This window comes from Leopardus geoffroyi, chromosome B4, assembly GCF_018350155.1.
Source record: "Leopardus geoffroyi isolate Oge1 chromosome B4, O.geoffroyi_Oge1_pat1.0, whole genome shotgun sequence".
Taxonomy (NCBI): Eukaryota; Metazoa; Chordata; class Mammalia; order Carnivora; family Felidae; genus Leopardus; species Leopardus geoffroyi.
In genome coordinates, this window is record NC_059341.1 from 105879067 (window position 1) to 105899150 (window position 20084).

The 20084-nt window shown below is 36.1% G+C and overlaps 1 protein-coding gene across 10 annotated transcripts in view; it reads left to right on the forward strand.

Annotated features, from left to right (window-relative positions):
* METTL25 (methyltransferase like 25) overlaps window positions 1-20084 on the forward strand; it is a 156969-nt gene that overhangs the window by 19139 nt on the left and 117746 nt on the right. For all 10 annotated transcript variants that reach the window (XR_006709505.1, XR_006709506.1, XR_006709504.1 and 7 more), the window contains exons 2-3: window positions 6296-6460; window positions 6934-7040. Coding sequence is in view for 4 of the 10 variants with exons in the window: in XM_045466615.1 (XP_045322571.1) it covers window positions 6296-6460; window positions 6934-7040 (272 nt within the window). In the remaining 6 variants the exon portion in view is untranslated. The remainder of the gene's footprint in view (window positions 1-6295; window positions 6461-6933; window positions 7041-20084) is intronic.

The window sequence follows — 20084 nt, forward strand, 5'->3', positions numbered from 1 at the left end:
TGCTATAAAAAAAAAAAAAAAAAAAAAAGATCAGAGAGGGTAAGGGTTGAATGTGGTTGCAGTTTTTTTTTTTAATTTTTTTTAATGTCTATTTTTGAGAGAGAGAGAGAGAGAGCGAGCAGGGGAGGGGCAGAGAGAGAGAGGGAGACACAGAATCTGAAGCAGCTTCAGGCTCTGAGCTGTCAGCACAGAGCCCGACACGGGGCTGGAACTCACCAACCTCAAGATCATGACCTGAGCTGAAGTCGGACCCTTAACTGACTGAGCCACCCAGGTGCCCCGTGGTTGCAGTTTTAAACAGAGTTATCAGAGAAATTTTCACTGAAATTGTGACATTTGAGCACAGACCTAAAGGGAGTGAGAGTGAGCCATGAAAATACCTGGAGAAGATGGTCTCGGACAGAGTTGAAAACAAGTGCAGAGACCTGAGTAAGCACATCCTATGTGGCGTCTCAGAATTCTCACTGGGGATTTCTGTGCCCCTGGAATCCTCATTGATCATTTGTTGTCCATATGCTTTGTAAATGCTAAGACACATGTCCCATAACTGAATCTCAAATTAGCTTTATTGAGGTTTAGTTATTACCTCACACATAGAAAACACCTTGGAATTGTTGATCTTTTTATCAGGGTTTTTTGCCGTTGTTTTGTTTTTTGTTGTTGTTTTTTAAATTTTTTTTTTTTTTCAACGTTTATTCATTTTTGGGACAGAGAGAGACAGAGCATGAACGGGGGAGGGGCAGAGAGAGAGGGAGACACAGAATCGGAAACAGGCTCCAGGCTCTGAGCCATCAGCCCAGAGCCCGACGCGGGGCTCGAACTCACGGACCGCGAGATCGTGACCTGGCTGAAGTCGGACGCTTAACCAACTGCGCCACCCAGGCGCCCCGAGTTGTTGTTTTTTAATTTACCACATCAGTTTCTAAATTGCTGTATTTTTGTATAATATTTTTATTTGCCTTCAAATTAAACTATGAAAATGGTCTCTTACAGTTAAAATACGTGGTTAGATTTTCCTATTTTTATATTTAATTTTATTGTTACAAATAACTAGTTAAATGTGAAAATACTTTTGAAATGGTTACATGTACTTTAAACATTCAGTATGATGTTAATATTGGCACAGTGAGAACATGAATGTCAATTCCTTGTTAATTTTACCTTATTCTTTCTGAGAGTGTGGTTTACATGTTGAATGACATACTGTTTCAATTCATATGCAACCAGAAATTGCCCTGAAGTAGCATACGCAAAAAGTTTCCTAGATGTAATTGGATGATATAAAGTGATTAAAAAAAAAAAAAAAAAACAACAGTATATATTTTATTTCTTCCTTATATAAATGATAGGATTATGGAGATACTCAAACATTCATAAAATTTAAAACATCCTATCTATAATTTTCACAGTTCAGCAAGACAGACTTTAACTTTGGCTTGAAGTCTGCTAAACAAGTATAAAAGATTAAAGCCTAAGTCTGTTGTGGAAATTATAGCCTTACAATATGTAGTTAAATTTGCATTGAATATAAGTAAGTTTCTATTTTAGGAAACATGTTCAATTGAACTCAGGCAACACTTTTGAGCACTTATTATGCTTATGGCAGTTTTATCGATCAGAAAAAAATCACCTGTGAAGCTATTGCAGTAGCACTGGTGGGAACTAATAGAGTTTGAACCCTGGTGGTGATGATGGGGGATGGGATGGGGAGATTCATTCCACAATGAAAGACATTTTTATATTAAGATTGATGAGTGGCTAGGTATGTGGATCAAGGGCACAGGGAGCATTTAAGATGATGGAAAAACTTCAGCACTGAGTGAGCAAGGACATTATTAAACAAGACATTATTTAAAGAGCATGAGAATGTTCAGTTCAGTTTTGAGCCTTTTGAATTGGAGGCATCTGTAGGATATTCATGTACAAATGAATATAAGACATTTCCATGTCCTTTGAAGATGATTATTAAGAGGGCACTGTTGATTTTTTCTTGACATTCTGGACCATGGGACTGGTCTAGGCTGTGTAATAGCAATAGTGACCTTTGTCCTAACTCCTATAACACAGTTAAACCTCAAAATTTAGCACATAATTATATTCTATCTTGTATCACATTCTAAATGTTCTAAATTGCTCTTGTCTCCCCTTATGATTATAGTCATTAGGGCTCAGATGAGATTCTATTCTAACAGGCTCAGCAGTGCTACTGAAGTCCTCCCACTGGCCTCAGTGATCGCTGCCACCACAGAATCTTAGAATTTGTTTCTCCTAGTATAGCTGGTGATACTGCAATAGTGAGTGTATTAAAGTGTTGCTTTCATTCATTCATTCATTCATTCATCCATTCATCCCCTCTTTACTGAGTGCCTTCTGTGTACAAGGTGTTGTTGCTTTCCAAGGTGTTGCTTTACAGCTGAGTGCTGGCGTAGCATGGCATGAAGGAGACGGGTTGCTTTGTTTTTAGAAATAGATACTACAACAAGATTTCATTATAAAACCTCATTATTTCCTTTTCAGAGAGTTATCAGTTGTTCTATGTGTAAAAGTTACTTTTTAAATTTTTCGAAACCTTAAAATAATTTCCAGTAGAGGGAGGTGTTGAGGGAAGTAAAGTGAAAGAATTAAGAACATAGCAAAGTGAATATGAACCATCTTCAGATATTACCATGCATGGTATGCACCTCTGCCAGAGGGAGTTCTGGCTAGACCTGATTCTGACCATCAGATTTGCCGAGCGGTTTTAACTGCTGTCTTCCCTGTTTTCATTTGTTGCCCACTGAATTGACTGCTGTGGCATGCTAATCAAAGTGAGATTTGTGAGCAAGGTTCATGTGCCTTGCCATTTGGTGTGTGTGTGAACCTGGCTCTCTAGGTTGCAGTTTCTTACTCTGTAAATGGGGATGAGGCCACTATGTAATCACCTCATTAGACTATTCCATTAAATGTGAAGTGTTGAACACGGTGCCTGACACATAGCATATGAGCAATAAATGTTAGTTATAATGTTGATTTATTGTGAATCCTAACAGTATTCTGTCTTCCTTAAAGTGCTAAATAACATTCAGGTAAAATAACAGACATTTATTTTTGAAACTTTATTTTTATTTATTAAATGTAAATATGTAGACTATGTACAATGTAAATATATTGATTGAATATTTCTATTTCTAGTTTTGAAGTGTTATTATTCATTTCTCTACCTTGAGATTTTTATAATCCAACGTGCATATATGACTTTTCTATCTTTCCTTGTGCATTGATCTCTGCTGGGTTTTTTTTAAAGAGATACCCTGATCTCATATTTACAGAAAATAGCTTTTCCCCATCTCTTTGCTCCCCTTGCTCTCTCATGCCCGATTAATCTACATTATAAGAAATTTCTGTGGAATAGTGATCTAGGTGTACAAAAATAAGAGTTAAATTAAAGACAAAGCATGCAATCAAGCAGAACAGGTGCTTCCAGTAGGGGGAGACATTTACAAAATAATCAAGCCACATAGTATGCTGGCACATTGGGCAACAAATTTAAAAACCAAGTTTTCTGTGTAAAAAAGTTGAACTAATTAATAAGTAAATATCAGTTGAGTAGCACTGTAGTTTCTGTTTTGCCAGTTGCCAAACCCAAGCTCCTACAAGTATTTAGAGAAGCACTGTGAGGACCACATACACTATTACCATTGCCACATAACTTTTCTTACATACTGTTTCAGAGATGGAAGCAAAGGTAAGAACATGACACATCTGTCTCGCTCTCTCTCTCTCTCTCTCCTCTGAATCTTTAGAAATATTTCTGTAATTCAGAAAGATTTTTCACAGATTCTAGACTATCTGAATAAACTGGTGTAACCCTAAATAACATAAACTAATGGATTAAATCAGATCACTATCTTTTTTTTTTTAAAGCAATCATTGCTAAAGATAATAGTTTTGTAATTTTGATTTCCAAATTTCTGAAATTACTTTGAGGCCTATAATTAAAAGCAAATTAACACCATTTAGATCAGGTTGGATTGGGATTTTTTTTTTCAAGTATTTTCAGTAGAATAGTTAAGTTGATTTGAACCTTTACTTTTCCAACAGAAACATCAACATTTCTTTCTGTTGGCAACATTGTCCAATAACTGACTACTATAATAGTCCCTCTGCACTTTGAGATTTAATACTCTTATTCTATCACACTCTAAGAAATTGCTGCCCTGGAACTTGGGGATGTTGAGACTGCCCTTAAACCTGAGAGTCTCACTTAATAGTTGACTGAGTTTTCCCCTCTGTATCATACCTAAATATTTTGATGTGGATTTTATTTCTTTTGGCTGTGTTAGTAAATTCAGTTTGTAAAATATCCAAAGAACTTTATAATATGTGAAATATAGCTTAAATAAATCCACTATAGTAATCTTATAGCTTATATTTCTATCTTGTTGATTCAGAAATGGAAGTTACAGGTCTCTGCCAACCATATTCTTATTAATTAAAATGGTAAACATTATCACCAATATCTTAATAGATATTAATTAACTTCAAAAAGATACTATCTAAACATGTAGTTTTTATTTAGAATTCTGAGAGCCTCCATCAATTTTCTTCTTTTAAATTTTGTCAGGAGCATCATTATTCTTTGTGTTTAAATAAGCTTTTATAATTTTACAAGTAACTATGGAGGGTCAGCTATGCTAGAATAGACTTCGTAGCATGTAGTTTGGTTTCTCTGGGAGAACCAAAGTTGTTTCCTGGATTGTACCATTCTTTGTAAGGTGAACATTTTACTACACTTGGTCTTAGCCAAAAGGCTGAGAAGTGATTCGTAAGGCGAACATTTTAAATACTTCATTTAAACACTGGATGTGTGGGGTTTTTTTTTAATTATTTAAAGTAATTTTCAATGAGTAAACTTAATTAGACCAATCTATCTGGAGAGTTTATTTGAACCACTAAAGACTTGGAATGCCCTTTTTGTAAGCTTCCTAAATACATTAAATGTACTGAAAATGGCCCTAGACAAATGAAATTGAACAAATAAAAAGCAAATCTGTCCGTGTACATACGTGTACCCATTAGAATGGGCGAGCTTATGCTGCAGTAATAAACCTAAAAACTCAGTCACTAAAAAGAATGAAGTTTACTTTTCTGTATGTTGTAGCATAGTTTGACAGTGGTGATGTCTGTGTCATCCTCATTCAAGGACTCAGGTTCCATCTTGACACATGTTTCAGTGATTACAGTTCTGGGAATAGAAAGCATAGTGAATTTTCTGATCCTCTTAAAACTTCTGTCTGAAAATGGCGTAGTTCACTTTGGTGAGATGTGGCCACACTAGAGCTCAAAAGGATGCATGATCCTCGCACAGAGAGAGGTACCCGATGTTTGCAAACAGTGCGACAGTTGACCATACTCTTCGTAATGAGTGAGCATTTGGAAATCATCGGTAGTTCCTGTAATAAACTTATAGAATGTCTGGTTTAAAACTGACCAGGGGAAGAAAATGAACTGTTTTCACCTGAATATATCATGAGTAGTTTTTGAACTCATCTTGATAGTGCGCTGAACACACATGCACACAAAATTTCTACATGGTGCAAATGATGCAGGGCTCTTTTACAGTAACATTTATACCATTGGGGACATTGCCATCGTTCTACATGCAGTGTGCACGGGGAATAACAGTGCAGTGCATGCAGGCTGATTGCCTTTAAATTCACAGTCGCAGGTCAGCCAGACTGTTCATAAATTATGTAATGACTACAGTTTAGCAATATTTTTTTTCAAAAATTTTTAACATTTATTTGTTTTTGAGAGACAAAGACAGAGCACGAGTGGGGAAGGGGCAGAGAGCAAGGGAGACACAGTCCAAAGCAGGCTCTAGGCTCTGAGCTGTCACCACAGAGCCTGACGTGGGGCTTAAACTCAAGAACCATGTGATCATGACCTGAGCTGAAGTTGGATGCTTAACCGACTGAGCAACCCAGGCACCCGCAATTTAGCAATATTTTAAACTTTTATCTTTTTTTTTTTGGCTTTTGGAACCAAAAAAAAAAAAAAAAGACTCAAATTTTAATTTAGAGTTTAAATATATAATTGTGAGCACTAAGAGAAAACCAGGTGCTACAAATAGCTAATAATCGAAATAATAAATATAATGGAGTCATTAGAGAGATTTTCAAAATTCACACCAAAATGGAAATATTGTAATTCATTGTAAAAGTCCAGTGTTTTTCACTCATTTTTTAAATTTCACCCAAGTTAGCTATTAACTAGTTATTGCTAACATTTTTCTTTTTATCCTCATTTTTTTTAGGTATTGCCAATTTTCCCCAAATATTTTGTGAAACTTCCCAGAAGCTAGTGAGTGTGGAAGCCTTTGCTTTGGCTGTGAGATATTATTCTGTACAAAACTTGGGAATATGTACTCCTTTTGAACAGTTGCTTACAGCCCTTCAAGGAAATCAAAAACAGAGAACTGGTAGGTGTGTTTGTATATGTGTATGTATGCATGTTTTTTTAGTACTAGAAGCAGTAGATTGTTCATATATGTATTCTTTCCAACGTGTTTTTAATTTATTGTTAGACTTTCTATCATGAGCACTGATAGATTGGCTTGTGTCAATCTTTCTTATGAATTATACAGAATAACTTAGTTATGGATCTCCCCATTGTTTCCTACATTGTAGTTCAGTTATCAGTCCTTTCCTTTGTTAATTGTGTTTTCTGTCAAGGAACATTTTTAATAATGTTCTATGGGTCATCTTCTTATTTATATTCTTAATTCAAATTTTGATTCATAGCAGCTAAACTAATAGAGATTTATCATGCAGACACAATAGAATATGTTATTGTCACATGTAATTGCAGAAAACATGAACATTAACTAATGATTTTTCATTACATTTTGTTCCTTTGATAGCAGTATTTTAATTTTGTTTTACTTTTGTTCAGGTGAAAATGTGAAACCAGATGAGTTTATGAATTTGAAAAAGTCTCATGAAGTTCAGGTTATGTCAGAGCTGATCAGCAGTATTGCTGATTACTGTGGAATAAAGCAGGTAAGAGAATTTGTCTGTATTTTCAGGTGTTAAGGTAATTGCCTTTTTTTGTATCATTCATATCTTTTTGTCTACTATCACTGTCTAGCATTTAAATGTCATTAAATAATAGCTGAAGTTACATATGTCAGACGTTTTAAATATGTGGTCTCATTTCCCAATATAGTGTGAATATAACAAATTTATACTAAAAATAAGATAGGACTATTCATGTTTTACCACAAATGTCAGTCTTTTAAATTATCTTTGTTGGGACGCCTGGGTGGCTCAGTCGGTTAAGCATCCATCTTCAGCTTAGGTCATGGTCTTACAGTTTGTGAGTTCAAGCCCCGTGCTGACATCTCAGAGCCTGGAGCCTGCTTCAGATTCTATGTCTCACTCTCTCTCTCTGCTCCTACCCTGCTCTGCTCGTTGTGCTTGTTCTCTCTCTCTCTCTCTCTCTCTCAAAAAGAAATAAACATTAAAAAAAAAATTGTCTTTCTTATGTTTCCAACTTGAGGCAGCATTATGATTATGACATTTGGCAAAATTGTTTGCCACTGGGTGTTCTAAGGAGGTGGATTACCAAGCTGTGTTCTGGGGTACCTGCCTCATTATAGTAACTCAAAGAAACTATGTGTTAGAACTTGGAGAATCACAATGCATTCCTGTTGTGAAAGTAGCTTTTGGGAAACATGGTAATGTGTAAAAACAGATGTTAAATTAAAATCAAAGATTGCCTATATTAACCTATAAAAATAGTAAGTTATTTTTCTTATCCCTGGCTCATAAAAAATAGTAAATTAGTTTTCTTATCTCTACAAGAACAATCTCTGGGAGTAGTAGAGAATTTTCCCTCCTTCAGTTTTTTTGGGTGTTAGAATATTTTCCATGGATTCTTCCAGACTTGTGGAGAGTTTGAGGGCGACTAGAAAACTATGAAAGCTTGGGCTAGGCATCCAGAGCCACTTGTGGCAACATAGATCTCGGGTAGGGGTCAGAGGCAAGAGCTAAGGCAGTTAATTTTCAGCTTTTTTCTAGTGTATCCTACCTAGCAGTACCTGTCAAGATCAGTAACAGGCAGTGATACTCAGCTGGACTAAAAGGGGCAATTACACGGTAAAATTTAAACTACTGCAATACATCTCATATGGCTAAACATAAGAAACATAAAATTGAATGGAAAACTAAAAAATTTACAGAAGACTACGTATTTTTTAGTACCATTTTTTTAAAGCTCTTCAGCAAAATAATGGTATATTCTTAATGGAAAAAATACATACAAAAAAGCTATTAAAGAAGCAGGGGAATCATGAACAATAATTTGAGAATAGTTGTTACTGCTGGTTGAGGAAGCAACGAGAGAGATATGGAAGGAAGACATAGTCCTGCACAGTGGAAATACTCATATTCTCATTCATAGGGTGGCTGGTAGGTTCATCGTTATAGCAGATACTGTTGGAGGTCTAACCTAAATTTTCTCAGGCATTTCATTAGTGTGCCAGCTTGCCTTCTAGCTGGCAGTATCTGCATTTTTCCCTATCGGTTTTCTCTGACTGCTAAAGCAAGCACTACCTGTATACAGGTTCTGGGAATTAATTCCTCCCCGTGAGTAGCCTTGAATTAATGATTGATACAAGTCGATGTGCAAATACATTAACTGCTTAACATTTCAGGTAAGATGATTGTGAGCTATGTTGTCTACACTAGCTCTCAGTTTCCCATTGTGATTAAACCCAGCTTGTGCTAAAGTTTTTTTTTTTTAATATTTAATTTTTGAGAGACAGAGAGAGACAGAGCATGAGGTGTGGAGGGGCAGAGAGAGAGGGAGACACAGAATCTGAAGCAGGCTCCAGGCTCTGAGATGTCAGCACAGAGCTTGGTGCGGGGCTCGAACTCATGGAGTGTGAGATCATGACCTGAGCCGAAGTCGGAGACTTAACCAACTGAGCCACCCAGGTGCCCCTAAAGTGGTATCTTTTTTAATAGCATACCTTTTACTGAGCTGCCTTTCTTTCTCCTTTTATCTACTTCCCTACCAGTGTTTCTTTCCCTCCCAGATAGTTCAGTTATACTTAAATCTTTGTTGTAGAATCTTCCCTGTGATAACCCAACTAAGATAAGTGCTATTTATTGTTGTGCTTCATAACTTCATTCTTAGACTACATTTATTCTTTTATTTATATGAAATTTTTGTCAAGTTTATCTTTTAAAATTTATTTTTTATTTATTTATATTTTTGTTTATATTTATTTATTTATTTAAATCCAATTTAGTTAACATATAGTATAATAATGATTTCAGGAATAGAATTTAGTGATGTCATCACTTGCATATAACACCTAGTGCTCATCCCAACAAGTGTCCTCCTTAATGCCCATCACCCATTTAGCCCATCTCCTGACCCAACACCCCTCCAGCAACCCTCAGTTTGTTCTCTGTATTTAAGAGTCTCTTATAGTTTGTCTCCCTCTCTTTATGTCTTGTTTTTGCATCCCTTCCCCTATGTTCATCTGTTTTGTTTCTTAAATTCCACATGAGTGAAATCATATGATATTTGTCTTTCTCTACCTTATTTCACTTAGCATAATACATTCTAGTTCCAGCCACGTTGTTGCAAATGGCAAGATTTCATTTTTTTTGATCACCAAGTAATATTCCATTGTGTGTGTGTGTGTGTGTGTGTGTGTGTGTGTGTGTGTGTGTATGTACACACATATCCCATCTTTTTTGTCCATTCATTAGTCGATGGACATATGAGCTCTTTCCATATTTTGGCTATTGTCGATAGTAGTGCTATGAACATTGGAGTACATGTGCCCCTTTGAATCAGCATTTTTGTATCCTTTGGATAAATTCATAGGAGTGCAATTGCTGGGTCATAGGGTAGTTCAATTTTTAATTTTTTGAAGAACTTCCATACTGTTTTCCAGAGTGGCTGCACCAGTTTGCATTCCCACCAGCAGTGCAAAAGGGCTCCTCTTTCTCTGCATCCTCGCCAACATCTGTTGTTGCGAGTTGTTCATGTTATCCATTCTGACAGGTGTGAGGTGGTATCTCATTGTGGTTTTTATTTGTATTTCCCCAACGATGAGTGATTTTGAGCATTTTTTAATGTCTGATAGCCATCTGGATGTCTTCTTTAGGAAAGTGTCTATTCATGTCTTTTGCCCATTTCTTCACTGGGTTGTTTTTTGAGTGGTGAGTTTGATAAGTTGTTTATAGTTATTGGATACTAACCCTTTATCAGATATGTCATTTGCAAATATCTTCTGCCATTCCATCGGTTGCCTTTTAGTTTTATAGATTGTTTCCTTCACTGTGCAGAAGCTTTTTATCTTGAAGTCCCAAAAGTTCATTTTTGCTTTTGTTTCCCTTGCCTCCAGACTTGTTGCGTCCAAGGTCAATGAGGTTGTTGCCTGTTTCCTCCTCTAGGATTTTGATGGCTTCCTGTCTTATTTTTAAGTCTTTTATCCATTTTTAGTTTATTTTTGTGTATGGTGTAAGAAAGTGGTCCAGGTTTATTCTACATGTCACCGTCCAGTTTTCCCAGCACCATTTGGTGAAGAGACTTTTTTCCATTGAATATTCTTGCTTGCTTTGTCAAATATTAGTTGGCCATACGTTTGTGGGTCCATTTCTGGGTTCTCTGTTCTGTTCCATTGACCTTTGTGACTGTTGTTGTGCCAGTACCATACTGTCTTGATGATTACAGCTTTGTAATACAGCTTACAGAATTGTAAGCATTACAGAATTGTAATGCCTCCAGCTTTGGTTTTCTTCATCAACATTACTTTGGGTATTCAGGGTCTTTTCTGGTTCCATACAAATTTTAGAATTGTTTGTTCTAGCTCTGTGAAGAATTCTGGTGTTATTTTGATAGGGATTGCATTGAATATGTAGATCGCTTTGAGTAGTATTGACATTTTAACAATATTTGTTCTTCCAATTCATGAACATGGAATGTTTTTCCATTTTTTGTGTCTTTTTCAATTTCTTCCATCAGCTCTCTATAGTTTTCAGTGTATAGATTTTTCACCTCTTTGGTTAGGTTTATCCTAGGTATTTTATGGTTTTTGGTGCAATTGTAAATGGGATCAATTTCTGGATATCTCTTTCTGTTGCTTCATTATTGGTGTATAGAAATGCAACTGATATCTGTACATTGATTTTATAACCTGCAACATTGACGAATTCATGTATCAGTTCTAGCAGTTTTTGGGTGTAGTCTTTTGGATTTTCCACATAGAGTATCATGTTGTCTGTGAAGAATGAAAGTTGGACATCTACCTTGCTGATATGGATGCTTTTTATTTCTTTTTGTTGTCTGATTGCTGCAGCTAGGACTTCCAACACTATGTTGAATAACAGTGGTGAGAGTAGGCATCCCTGTCATGTTCGTGACCTTATAGGGATAGATCTCAGTTTTCCCTATCGTGGATGATATTAGCTGTGGGTCTTTCATATATGGCCTTCATGATGTTGAGGTATGTTTCTTCTATCCCTACTCTTTTGAGGGTTTTTATCAAGAAAGGATGCTGTATTTTGTCAAATGCTTTCTCTGCATCTATTGAGAGGATCATGTGGTTTTTATCCTTTGTTTTATTAATATGATGTATAACATTGATTTGTTGATATTGAACCAGCCCTGCATCCCAGGAATAAATCCCACTTGATCATGGTGAATAATTCTTTTAATGTATTGTTGGATCCGATTGGCTAGTTGAGAATTTTTGCATTCATGTTCATCAGGAAAATTTGTCTGTAGTTCTCCTTTTTAGTGGGTTCTCCTTTTTAGTGTCTGGTTTTGGAATCAAGGTAATGCTGGCTTTGTAGAATGAGTTTAGAAGTGTTCCTTCCATTTCTGTTTTTTGGAACAACTTTAAAGAAATACGTGTTAACTCTTCCTAAAATATTTCGTAGAATTCCCCCAGAACGCCATCTCTCCCTGGACTCTTGTTTGTTGGGAAATTTTTGATTACTGATTCAATTGCTTTACTGGTTAAAATTGCCCAATTTATCGGCATATAATTGCTCATAATATTCTCTTATTGTTTATATTTCTCTGGTGTTGGTTGTGATCTCTTCTCTTTTGTGATTTTATTTATTTGGGTCCTTTCCTTTTTCTTTTTGATCAGTCTGGTTAGGGATTTATCAATTTTGTTAATTCTTTGAAAGAACCAGTTCCTAGTTTCATTGATGTGTTCTATTATTTTTTGTTTTTGTTTTTTGATTTCTGTATTATTGATTTTTGTTCTAATCTTTATTATTTCCCATCTTCACTGGTTTTGGGCTTATTTGCTGTTCTTTCCATCTCTTTTAGGTGTAAGGTTAGGTTGTGTATTTGTGACCTCTCTTCCTTCTTTAGGAAGGCCTGGATTGCTATATACTTCACTTTTAGGACCACCTTTGCCACAACTCAGAGGTTTTGGACTATTGTGTTTTTATTTTCATTGGCTGCCATGTACTTTTTAACTTTCTCTTTAATTTCTTGATTTAGCCCATTCATTCTTTAGTAGGATCTTCTTTAATCTCTAAGTATTCATGGTTTTTCCAAGTTTTTTCTTGTGGTTGATTTCAAGTTTTATAGCATTGTGGTCTGAAAATACACACTGCATGTGTGTACTTGTTTGTACTTGTCGAGGGCTAATTTTGTAACCCAGTATGTGATCTGTTCTGGAGAATGTGCCATGTGCACTTGAGAAGAATGTGTATTCTGCTGCTTTAGGATGGAATGTTCTGAATATATCTTTTAAGTCCATCCAGTCCAGTATGTCATTCAAAACCATTGTTTCCTTGTTGATTTTCTGCTTTACTGATCTTTCCATTGCTGTAAGTGGGATTGAAGTCCCCGACGATTATGGTATTATTATCAATGAGTTTCTTTGTTTGTGATTAATTGATTTATATATTTCAGTGTTGCCATATTGGGGGCATAAATGTTTACAATTGTAACATTTTCTTAGTGGGTAAGCCCCTTAATTACGATATATATATATATATATATATATATATATATATATATATATATAATTGCGATATATTACCTGCTTCACCTCTTGTTATGGTCTTTATTTTAAAATCTAGTTTGTCTGATATAAGTATGGCTCCTCCAGATTTCCTTTGACAACGAGTAACATGATAGATGGTTCTCCATACCTATATTTTCAATCTGCAGGTGTCTTTAGGTCTCAAATGAGTCTCTTGTTAGCAGCATATGGATGGATCTTGTTTTCTTATCCATTCTGATTACTCTATGGCTTTTGATTGAAGCGTGTAGTCCATTGACACTTAGAGTGAGTATGGAAAGATACGCATTTAGTGCCATTGTGTTACCTGTAGAGTTGTTGTTTTTGGTGATGTTCTCTGGTCCTTTCTGGTCTTTGTTGCTTTTGTTCGTTTTTGTCTTTTCTCCACTCAAAGAATCCCCCTTAAAATTTCTTACAGTGTTGGACTAGTGGTCATGAACTCCTTTAGCTTTTGTTTGGGAAAATCTTTATCTCTCGTTCTATTTTGAATGACAGCCTTGCTGGATAATGAATTCTTGGCTGCAAATTTTTCCAGTTCAGGATGTTGAATATATTCTGCCACTCCTTTCTGGCTCACCAAGCTTCTGTAAATAGGTCTGCTGTGAACCTGGTCTGTCTTCCCTTATAGATTAAGGACTTTTTTGTCTTGCTCCTTTCATAATTTTTTCCTTGTCTGTGTATTTTGTGAATTTGACTATGATATGTCTTGGTGATGGTCGGTTTTTGTGGAATCTGATGGGAGTTCCCTGTGCTTCTTGGATTTTGATGTCTGTGTCCTTCCCTAGATTAGGAAGGTTTTCCTTTATAATTTGTTCACATAAACCTTATGTCCCTTTTCTTTCTCTTCATCTTCTGGGTCTCCTATGATTTGGATGTTATTCCTTCTTGATAAATCAGTGAGTTCTCTAAGTCTGTATCATGTTCTTTTTGCCTTTGTTTCCCTTTTTTTCCTGCTTCATTATTCTCCATAATTTTATCTTCAGTGTTGCTGATTTGCTGCTCTGCTTTGCACATCTTTGGCATTGTGGCATCCATTCGAGATTGCATCATGGTTATAGCATTTTTAATTTCAGTCTGACTAGGTGTTATTTCTTTTTCTTCCACAGGTATGGATTCTCTAGTGTCTTCTATGCTTTTTCTCACCCCCAGCTAGTATTCTTACTATCATGGCTCTAAATTCTAGTTCAGACATATTATTTATATCTGTGTTGATTAAGTCTCTGGCTGTCATTTCCTATTCTTTCTTTTGGAGTGAATTCCTTCATTTTGTCATTTTGGAGGAAGAGAATATAATAATAAAATAAAATATTAAGTTTAAAAATAAAAAACAAATCAAAGATCAAACAAAGGAAGCTAGATCCTAGGTGTGTTTCATTCTGCTTGTTGAAAGAAGCTTGATAGAAAAAAAGGAAAAGGGGGGAAAAAAGGTAAGAAAAATTTTAAAAATTAAAAAATAGAATAAAATAGAATAAAAATAAAATGAATTAGAATACAAAAATTTTTAAATAAAAAATAAAGTAAAAAATAATTTTTTCTCTTTCTGTATCCAAGAAAGAGAAAGAAAAGAGAGAAGAAAGAAAACAATTTAAGCAAAAACAGAATGAAAGAAAATGAACAAATAAATGAACCATCAAAGAGAATGAAACCTGAATGAAGTTACAGCCAGTTTCCCCTAGAACTGAAACTATGAAGCTCTCTATAGTCCATCCACTAATCAGCACATGGAGTGACCCCCCCCCCACCACCCATCTTTTGGGGGACGTGCTTGGAGGGCACAATTGGATGGGGCTTGGTATAATGACTCCGTTCTCCAGTAGTTGGCACTGTTTAGCTTACTGGGTTGGATCATTGTGTGTGCACGTGCACACGGCAGGTGGAAATGGTTTTACCCAGCTCCCTAGTGTCTGACACAGGAACTTCACACTCCCACTGACCTACGATCTAGCACCCCTCCCCCTCCTTTGTCTCAGGCCTCCATCCACTCCCTGCCTCTACCTTGTCCATGTCCAAGCTGTCTGGCACCTCTTTCCAGCTCCAGAGTTTTGTCTCAGGTGGGTTTGTGTTTCAAAACCCCGCACTTCATAGACCCTGGTGACTTGGATCTGCACCGACTCTCTGTGGGAGGGTCTTACTGAGCAATGGCCAGGTGCCGGCTTGCCCCAGAAAATGTTTGTGTGGTCATTCAGAGATTATGGCAAATCACAACACACAGGCGGCCCCAGGTCTCACTGCTGCCTGGCATCTTTGTCCCAATGCCAGCAAACACTGCTCTTCGGGGGTCTGCTGGGACCTTTGGCTGTGGGGAGGCTGTATGACCTCTACCAAATGCTCTCCAAGGAGGGGAACCACTTCTCCCCATGTGGCACATGAACCCCTCAGCCTGCATTGCCTGCTTCTGAGGATTCACCGTACTTCCTCACCAGAGTGCCACCAGACCGTGATCTCCAAACCTTTAGACTGTGTGCTCCACTGTTTATAGAATCCTGGTGGTATTGAAACCCTCTCCTTTCTTCCCCTCAGTGGTTTTGGGGAACAAATTTCTTGTTTAGTCCCTTGCAAGTGTTTTCACTCTTTCTCTTTCTCTCCAGCTACTTTCAAGGGAATGTTTCTCCTGCAATCTCCAGATGCCTTCCACTCTCCCCCTTTCTCTTTCTGTTTGTGTCCTCTTTCTGTGAAAATGGCTCCATACCCTCCACAGCTTTTCTCTCCTCCAGTTCACCTCTCTGCTCTGTATACCTTGTGAGTTCTATGGCTTAAGTTATACAGATTGTTGTGTTCATCCTCAGATCAATTTCCCAGGTATTCAAAATAGTTTGGTGCTGATCTACCTGCGTTTCAGGGATGAGACAAGTTCAGGGTCTCCATACTGCTCCACCATCTTAACTCCACCTCCAGCACAGTATTTTATTTCTAAAGTGCAGAGAAAAAATTTTGAAATACTTTAATGTATCATGTTAGGCCTGCTTTAAGGAGACTTTATTATAGCAGTGAGGCTTATTCTTAGTGAATGAAATAACCTAAAATACAGACTTACAAAGGCTTTCTCTTGATATCACTTTATAGCAGTATTTGATTCTCACAATAATGGAGTTTAAGATCTCTATTATATATGTACAGCTTTTACTTTTAAAATGCTGATTTAATAGGTACAGATTTCATGGGGATAGATAGAAACCCAGATTCTGAAATTCTTAACTTTACTAGTGACAACAGACACCAGAGCAGAGGACAAACGGAATTCATTTTTGATTCAACTATATTGCTGCCTACATGCCAGAAACCTTTGCCTCTCACTAACATTACCAAGGCTTCTTAACTTTTGTTTCCAGAATATGTTCATTCATTCATACCTGTGTGCATGCATTCATTTCACAGATATTTCATTAGTTCCTACCATGTGTCAGGCACTGTAATAGATACTGAGGATGCAGTAGTGAAAAAACAAAAAATATCTTTGCCTTTATGGCATTTATATTCTAATGAGGAGAGATAGATAAAAAAATGATCATAAGTATATTTTTTGTATATGTTGATACACTTTAAAGAGAAAAAAATAAATAAAAATAAAGGAAGTAGCTGATTCAGAGATGGGAATTAAAGTTTTTGCTTAGGAAGGGAGGAACAAGTAACGCATTGTAAACTCATTTGAATTAAGACCTCTCTTGCTAGGTAAAAGTGTTATCCATTAGAATACCTGGATGAAAAAGCTTTTCAGGGAGAAGCAATAACATGCTCAATGATCCTACAGTAAGACTATGCCTAGTGTCTTCTTAAAACAGCCAGTAAGCCAGATAAACTCCATTGGAGAGAGCAGGGGCAAAGCAGTAGGAGCTGAGGTTGGAGTGGTAGAAGGCAGGTCATGAAGTTGTAGAGTCTCAGAGGCCATTGTGATATTTTGGGCTTTTATCCTGAATGAGATGGGAAACCATTGGACACACTGAATCACTCTGGTTGCTGTGTTGAGGAGCACTGTCTTTGCACTTTTTAACCATAGTCTTTATAGACATTCAGGCTAGTTCTTTCAGAAATTGGCTCCTATCTGAGCATGAGAAGAGCTTTGAGTTAAGGCAAAAATCCCAGTAACAAAGGAGATTAGTAAGAGATAAGATTAAAGTCAATGAGAGATTTTGCTAAGAAGAGAAGTATGATCAGATAGACTTGAGGGAAAGATGGGAGCAGGGAGACTATGAGGAGGTTGTTGCAGTAAGCCAGGCTCAGGGTGCAGTTGCTGAGATTATAGATTTGCTCACATTTCATATGGAGAGTATAAGAGAAAGAAAGGAGTCCTAATCTCCACCTGGAAATATGTACAGAGATATCATTAACTATGATGGAGAATATTATGGGAAAGGCAGGTTTTACAGAGAATATCAAGAACTTCATTCTGAACACATTAACTTTGAAATTCTTATTAGATATTCAAGTGGAAATGTTTGGTAGACTGTAAGATATATGAGTATGAAGTTCATGGAAGAATTTCATACTGGATTTATAAATTTTAGGTTCATTAGCCTAGAATGGTAGTTAGATCTCTAGGTCAGACAACAAAGTATAACTCTTCTATATGAAGTATAGTACCATACTAAACAGAATTAGGAGACTAGGAAGATACCTCCCACCAGGCATTGGACTGGAGAATCATTTATTTTCAAACCCGTAAGTTGACCCAGGAAGGAAATGACTATTGTGGGTAAGGGATAGAAGATCAGGATGGTGGAGATTTTGCTATTCAGATCACATAGTTTGAAGGCAAAAAGTTTCACGGCATGTTACTTAATTCCACAGAGGTTTTCATTGTATTGCTGACACTACATATTGCTACTAAAAGACCAATTTGGAGGGAGATAAAAGTCTACTTGGATTAATAAAATAGAAGTGTGAGTCAGCTGACAGATTTTCTAGGAAAATTTGCCCATTACTGAAAAGGTTTTTAGATGTTCTGTTGTGAACACATGATTCTTAGACTTTCTGGAGCCATCTTACAACCAGAGGAATTACAAATATCTTGATTCACAAGTGGAATTGGCCATAAACAGGTTAAGGAGCAAACTCAATTATCTCTTGTTAAGAAAACATCTACATTGATAGGAACAAATGTGCTGATGCTAGCAACAACTCACTGTTTGCTAACTTTAAGCTTGTCATCAGCATCAGTGTGCTTCATGGAAGGAAAGGAATGGAGAGCTTCGCTTTCACTGGAGATTCAGATATGGAGAAACTAATAGAGTTTCTACTGCATAGCCCTTATATTTATGATATGTATTGTATCTTTAGTTAGGTTGTAATTCCTTAAGATCAAGATGTATAATGCTTATGTATTTCCCATAATATCTAGCCCAGAGATGAACATCAAAAGGGGTATAAGCTTATTTATGGGAATTATTTATTGGAATGTTACGTATGGGTAACTCATTGGAGTGTTCATTTGAATTGCAAGATTCTAAATTTTTTGAGGACTTAATTATTGGCATTACTTCAAGTATAAGAGTGTTTTCTTGAGTGACTTATACCAGGTTTTAACTGATTTTAGGATACACATAATAAGAGTAGATATTTCTTAAGAGAGTATTCCTATAATTGTCCATTTATTTCTTACGAAATGACATGGCAGTACAATAATAATCTTGGTAATATTTCTCTTATTTTTAGCATTATTTAGGTATAATTTACATATTCACCAATTCTAGGTGTACATTTTGATTAGTAAGTGTCTGCAGTTGTGTAACCACCATCATAATAAAAAATATTTGTCACCATAAAAAGTTTCCTCATTCCCTTTCACAAAATATTTCTTTCTCCATTCTCAGGTAACTATTGAACTGCTTGTAGTTGTTTTTGTTTGTTTGTTTGTTTTGTTTTATTTTTCTTTTTTTAAGTAAATTCTACCCCCAACGTGGGGCCCAAACCCATGGCCCCAAGATCAAGAGTCACCTGCTCTACCAACTGAGCAAGCTGGGCACCCCTGCTCTGCTTGTAGTTTTGAATTTTCTAGAACATCGTGTAGATGGAATCAAATAGAATGAGAACTTTTTTTTGACTTGTTTCCTTTAGTTCACAGCTTTTAAGAGTCATCAATGTTGTATTTACTCTTGGTTTTTCCTTTATGCCATAGTATGAATATACTACAATTTGTTTTGCCATTTACAAGTTGATGGATATTTTAGATGTTACCATTTTTTTTAGCTGCTATGAATATTCACATACAAGATTTTGTGTGGACATGTTTTCATTTGTCTTGGGCAAATAGCCCGGAATGGGATTTGTAGGTTGTAAGCTAAGTGTAAGTTTGAACTTTGTAAGCTGCCAGTGTTTTCTAGAGTGCCTGTACCACTTGACATTTATGTGCATCTCATTATGATTTTAGTTTGCATTTCCCTGATGACTAGTGATAGTAGGCATCTTTTCCTATTGGCCATTTGTATGTCTTCCTTAATGGAGTGTGCATTCAAATATTTACCCAATTGTAAGTTGTTTGCTTGTCTTATTATTAAGTTGTAATATATATTTTTTATTTTATATTTATATATATTTATTATATATTTTAATTTTTATATATTATTATTTATATTATATTTATTTATATTTATTTATATATTTTATATATTCTGGATACAAACAATTTGTCAGATATATATCTGCAAATATTTTTAACCATATTTTTTATAGCAAAATTTTTATTTTCATAAAGTCCATTTTTTCAATTAGTTCTTTTGTAGTTCATACTTTTTATGTCCTACATAAGAAAACTTTGCCAAGTGTCACAAAGATTTTCTCATGTTTTTTTCCAGAATCTAATAGTTTTTACTATCACATTTACATTTGTGATCCACTTTTTTTTTTTTAATGTTTATTTATTTTTGAGAGAGACAGAGCATGAGCTGGGGAGGGGCAGAGAGAGACACAGAATCCGAAGCTGGCTCCAGGCTCCAAGCTGTCAGCAGGCCCAACAAGGGGCTTGGTCCCACAGACCATGAGATCATGACCTGAGCTAAAGTTGGATGCTTAACCGACTAAGCCACCCAGGTGCTCCTGATTT